Raw genomic sequence first — 6,359 nt, 5'->3', positions numbered from 1 at the left:
TGAGAACTCGGGCTAGTCCATTGAACCTCCCCAACTCTTAATATTTGATTCTTCCAAAAGTATTTGTGAATAAATGTCATCTTCCACCACTCCTTTGAATCAGATATCAGTGTCCAAATTATTTTTGATCCCATTGCTAAATTCATGAACAAAGGATCTTTGACAACTAATCACCATTTTCTTTCAATAAACAGACTATGTTCCATTGGACCAAATGGAATTTTTTTTTCATTCTTCCCCCTTGCCATAATATTTCCATAACATAATGCTCATTTGGGACAACGCTGACTTTAGGCAATCATACCATAGCATATATAGAGCGACAATGAGGAAAGCACATATTTAACCAAATTAACCTTATCGACAACATTCAACTATATTTCTCTCCATAATTGAATCTTTTTTTTGAATTTGGATAACACATCAACCCAACTATCACTACTCACCATTCCCAACAATATCGTAATACTCGGGTATTTGAAGAATTTCCAATTAGCTGCAAGAGAAAACTGTAGAATTTTTTAAATCTCTTGAAGAGTAGAGGTAGAGCAATTCCATCCAAAAAACTAACTCTTACCCTTATTGATAAGTCCTCCAGAAAAATTTAGGTAAAAATTAAAGGTATGTTTGAACCTCATAGCATTTTTCTTAGATGTGCAACCCAATAAAATGGTTTCATCCGACGAATTAGGAATGGTTGACATCTTTTGTACTGGGGCTATACTTAAGCCTTTTTGTTTTCCTTCAACCATGGCTAACTCCAAATTTCTGCTTAGAGATTTAGCCACTAGGATATACAAAGGAGGAGACAAGGGAAATCCTTGTCTTAAACCCTTGGAGGCTTGAAAGAAGGAATAGAAACATTCTTTAATCAAGGGGGTAATCCAACAATTTCCAATACAAGTAGCAATCCAATTGATGAAGTATTCATTGAAACCCAATTTCTTCTTAACATCAAATAAAGAGGAATGTTAGACTTTGTCAAATTCATTTTCCATATCCAAATTTATTATCATACCTGGTTCTCCACACAATTTGCTAGGGTGAATAGCTTCTTGAACCAAAATAACATTGTCAATGATTTATCTATGCCTTATGAACCCTCCTTGATTTTCAAAAATAATTCTAGGAAGAATTTTTCTGGTCCTATTGGCTATAATCTTTGTCATAATTCTGAATGTTGAATTACAAAGAGAAATTGGCCTAAATCTAGAGAAGGATATTGTCTTTGCTTCTTTAGGGATTAAAGTGAAAAATGAAGAATTTGTATTGCCTCCTAGCCTTCATTTCATAATGGAAGAATTTTACATTCTTATTAGGTATTTTTTGATAGTCTCCGAGAAAAGTATGAAAAAACAAATGGGGAAGCCATCGGGGCTAGGGGCTTTGTTAGGGTCGAGATACCAGATAGCCTTGATTACCTCCTCTTCCGATGTAAGCATAGTTAGTTGGAAATTATCTATATCATAAAAAATGAAGTCAGGACAAAAAGAAAAGAATGGACCTCACCTTGATCATTCTCCTTGTTCTCTGTGTATGAACTTCTAAAGAAATAATGGGCCTCTTGCTTTATCTCTTCAAAGAATTTCAACTTCTCTTGACCTTCTGGGACTATTTCCTTGACTCAATTTCTGAACTCTCTTTCCTATTCCTTCTTGTGAAAGAAGTTTGTATTTCTATTACCCATATTTAGCCATAGGCTTCTGGATTTGAGACACTAATACTCTTCCTCTTGCCTCCCGAGGATTTCAATTTGTTTGCATATCTTTTTTTCTTATTCAATAAGAACCTCTAACACCTCTTCCTCTTCCATTTGATCTTGATGCGATGCAAGGTGAATGAGGGGATCATTTTTTTCTTGTCTTGCTAGTTTAAAATTAGATTTCTCCCAAGAACAAAGAGTATTCTTAACATTATTCAATTTATATTTCCACATGAAAGATGAAGAGCCACTCACCAAGAGAGACAAGGCTTGAATATGTAAGTCTTTCACCCCTTCTTTGAGCATCCACCCTTGGTTAAAGTGAAATGGGATAGGCTCCAAAGCCTCTGGTGGATTTATTATGATAGCCACGGGACAGTGATCAAACTCTCGTCTTGCAAGAATTGACAAAAAACTATCAATGACCTTAACCAACTAGTTGTTTTGGATTAGAGCTTGGTCGTAATATGAGTGCTTCCAATTATTTTATTAGTGTACTTTTCCTTTGTTTGCACAACACCCATGAGATCCCATTCACTAAGGATATCCTCCAATCTCTCTTGAAATAGATCTTTGACATTAGATCCTCCTCACTTCTCCATGGAGAAGAGAACATTGTTGAAGTCACCACCCACTATAGAGTCACTATGCCATTGGTCTTCATTTAACTTTATTAATGAATCCCAAAATTCCTTTTTGTCACTATAGGTAACTGGAAAGTAAATATTGATATACAATGCCACTTCTCCACTAGTTCTATCTTTTAGTTTAACAACTATCCAGAACCCGGATTTGCAACTACCTTTTAACACGTTCATAGAATCAATCTAGAGAGTACAAAGACCTTTGGAGGCTCTTGACGAACTCTAGGTGATTCAAGAACTAGAACTCTAGAATGATTTGGATAAAACCAACATGCCTTCCTCTTTTAACTTCATTTCTTGAAGAAAAAATTTCTTAAGGTTTTTTCGATCTCATGAGATCTTTTAGAACCTAAGATGTCAAGGGGTTTCCCTGTCCCCTTATGTTACATAAAATAGATTTCATCGAAACTTGGAGGCTTTAGATTTACCACTTCTTGACCTGGTAGTTGCTTGTTACATTATCTATGGTTTGTTTCCCAACTTGATATTTTGTTCTGCCTTGGCTTCTTTGACATCTTTGTTCATAGGTTGCCCTTTTTCCTTATGGTTCTCAATCTCTTGGCTGGATGAGTTACTATTCCAGTTCAATCCATTTTTGGTGCTCCGTGTGAGGACCTTACTAGTTCCTTCTTCTAGTTGCTCTCGTGATTCAAGACCTTTGTTTAATCCTTTATGGGCTTGAGGACTTGAAACCACAAATTGATCCTTTGACTAAGTTAGACTTGCAACCAAATCCAACTCAGCTTCTTGGAGATCTCCATATTCTTCTTCTACCACCACCACTTCTTCCATGAGCACAATCTCAAGATTGCCTGGGGCCAGAGCCTCCTTCTCAACCCCTTCCTGCAATAGGATGTCAAAAGGGTTAGCATAAGTGGAGGCCATATTTCGTCCAGAAGGTTTGTTAGTCATGGCGCCACCTTTCCCTTTGGTGGAGAGACGCTTTTGGGATTCTCATTGACCATCTTATGGGGTAGACCCTTCTCTAAATCCACTTCTCCACATATTTTTTGCATAGGAAAATTGTTGCCCTTTAGGCTCATCCCGGTCAAGGTAGCGACTGACACCATTTGATATTGTTTTCAAGCAGTCGTTGCTCCAGTAAGATAATGGAAATCGAGGGAGATTGACCCACACTCGCACCACCTTAAGAACATCGTCGTCTAGGTTGAAATCAAGAGACCATGTGTTAAGATACATACCTATGGGGTGAAAGAAGTAAGGTTCGTTTTTGAAAACGACATTGCAATCCTCCTTGCATTCGAAAAGTAGAGCAAAGAAGTCATTCCCCATTTCATATACATTCAGGTGCCCCTTCATCATTGGCTTCCAAATATTTTTTTCCCACTTCTCTACGGACGTGGGAGAAGGTCAAAGGCCCATGAACTTCTCGACTAGAGCTTTGTAATGGAAGGTCAAGGAGGTTTTATAGAAACTTTGAGGAATGATGATGACAGGTATATTCTCCACTTTTTTAATGAATTTTGTCTACAAATTCCTTTGGACACATATTAGTCTTAAGGTTTGAGATCAACACATGAAAGCAACCTCCTCATCCTCGGGAGGGCATGAGCCCCTACCCCCTACAACCATTGTAACTTATGTTGAAAAATCATCAACGTGTGTAGGGTGCTAGGGTTTGCGAAATCCTTCACATTTGAATAATAAGAGTTTTCTCATGCCTTTATTATTATTATTATTATTAAAAATAATTAATATATAAACTAAACATATATACATTTAAAAACTTGGAACAAGATTCTTAAACACAAGGATTTACCCCTACTTTACCATAGAAATCCTTAATATGTAAATAGGTTTTGTTACAATACCATGGGCCATGGTGGCTTATCAATACCACATGGAAAAAAGACAAAAAAAAAGGTAATTCACTTTATATGACACTTATTTATATGACATTTTTTTCATTAATCAATTTAATTAAAAGAGAAACAATGCCATAATTTTTTTTGGATGTGAGGAAACATCCAAATAGGGTGGAGAATTGAACTAGTGACTTAACATCTAAGAATGCCTTAACAAGACATGATATCTATCTATACAAGACCCTTGGACAGAATAATGACATAATTACTTTAGAGAATTTTCAATTTGTATATATTATTATAATCTTATAAGAATATTTCATAAAAATTCAATTCCTGTTATCTACTCAATAATTATTAATATTTAAGTTTAAATTCTAAAAACTCTATTTTAAAATAGAAACACAAGTACTAAATACATTTTATTATTCAAATATATAGGTGATTTTCTGACCTTTGAAGAGTGATTCAAATATATTTTATGAAACAAAAGGTTATTGAAAGAATGGTAACAAAAACAAAGACGGATATCTATGCCTCTACCAATTCGCCATCTTTGTGGGGTTTCAGTCGTTGAAGAGACAACGATAAACTTGTCCTTTGAAATAATAATTGAGGTCCAGCATTAAATTAATGTCTTGGCTCTTCTTAAATTGCAGAGCATCTTATCTTTGTTGTGAAAAGACATTTAATGCATAAAAGTGGGGAATGTGGACAACCACTTGCAGAAAGTTTGTACTCTGTAGTCTGGACAACATCATTTCGTTGGTAAATAAAATTATCTTAACTGGGTAAATAAAATTATTTTAATGAATAAAAAGTGAAAATTAAGAAAATTTATATGGTATTTGTATTTATATTTTATAATTATTATTTTTAAGATATTGGTTTTTACAACATAATTAATATGAAAGATAATTCTTTTTTATTGGGGGAGTGGACGGGACAGGGGAGAGCGATGAAGGTAAGCGATTAGGGTTAGGGTTTTGGCACGGTTTGCCTCAGGCAGACCTGAGCCCTGGACAGGGTGCAGGGGCAGCCTGCAACCATCTGCACCAGATCAGGAAAAGAGAGAGTTTGGAGACGCTTGGAGGAAGGTAGACAGACCACAGGCGGGACTAACAAAGAAATGGCAGTCGTGGGTGGGGGGGTGGGAGAGATCCCCTCCTATAAAAATGTAGCAGCGGGCGAGACAAGCAGGAATGGAGCGAATGGAAGCACAGGGAAATGAAGTAAGGACACGCCGGTCATGGGGGCTCGATGGCAAGCGGGGTTGGGAAGCAGATGCCTACCCAGAGCGACAAAAAAACCCAGGTTTGTAATCCCAAACAACAAACTTGAAGAGTATAGAGGATATATGAAAGATCATGCTTTGATTTGTAAGTTTGTGGGGACATGGCCGTCTGAAAAAGAACTGGCCAAATGGATACAACAGAGATGGAAGCCCAAGGGACACATTGACCTAAAATTAGGTGCAAAGGGCTTTTTCACGGTCATTTTTGCCAATCTGGAAGATAAGGAGAGGGTTTTTGAGGAAGGACCCTACTTCTTGAACAACACCGGTCTATTTATGAGGCACTGGGAAGAATGCTACAACCCAGACAAGGAAAAAATGCTAGCGGCACCAATATGGGTCAGGTTGTTTGGACTCCCAATTGAGTTCTGGGATCCAGAGATTCTGGAGGGTATCGGGAACTCAATCGGGACATTTGTCAAAGTAGCCGAGACCACCAGAAGAGGAAGATATACATCCTACGCCAGGATCTGCGTATACATGAATATCACATAACCGCTTCCGGACTATATTGAAGTGGAGTACCACGATGAGGTCTGGCAACAACCAGTGGACTATGAGCATATTCCATTCCACTACAGAAGATGCCATGAATATGGTCATCTCTTCAAATCATGCCCTCTGAATGCAAATGGAGCATCAGCAGGGAAGGGGGAGGAAGCAAGGAAAGAAGAACCGACAAGCGGGGAAACGATGATGGTTTCATAGAAGTTCTCCACCGAAGGAAACCTCAAAAAGGACCAATTAATCTGAAACCACCTGCTAAAGTATTAACCCAGGAAAATCAGAACAAGTTCAGGGTATTACAAGAAGAGGAAATGGAAGCGGAAGGGGAAGACAGTGACGAAGAACCAGCAGAACCTATCAAGGTAGACAAAGGAAAAAACAAAACA

At 37.5% G+C, this 6,359-nt stretch overlaps 1 protein-coding gene across 1 annotated transcript; it reads left to right on the top strand.

Annotated features, from left to right (window-relative positions):
- The first annotated feature begins 5,374 nt into the window (after window positions 1–5,374).
- Window positions 5,375–5,961, top strand: LOC149187629 (uncharacterized). The gene is made up of 2 exons (XM_089409718.1): window positions 5,375–5,486; window positions 5,585–5,961. The coding sequence occupies exons 1-2, from the start codon at window positions 5,375–5,377 to the stop codon at window positions 5,959–5,961; spliced, it is 489 nt and encodes a 162-aa protein (XP_089265844.1).
- Window positions 5,962–6,359: the final 398 nt, after the last annotated feature.

This window comes from Pinus tabuliformis, chromosome 3_1 (assembly GCF_031772625.1).
Source record: "Pinus tabuliformis cultivar Carrire ecotype Pingquan chromosome 3_1, CPIR1, whole genome shotgun sequence".
In the NCBI taxonomy this organism is placed as follows: Eukaryota; Viridiplantae; Streptophyta; class Pinopsida; order Pinales; family Pinaceae; genus Pinus; species Pinus tabuliformis.
The sequence above is the reverse complement of the archived record's forward strand: the minus strand, read 5'-3'. Positions and strand labels throughout refer to the sequence as shown.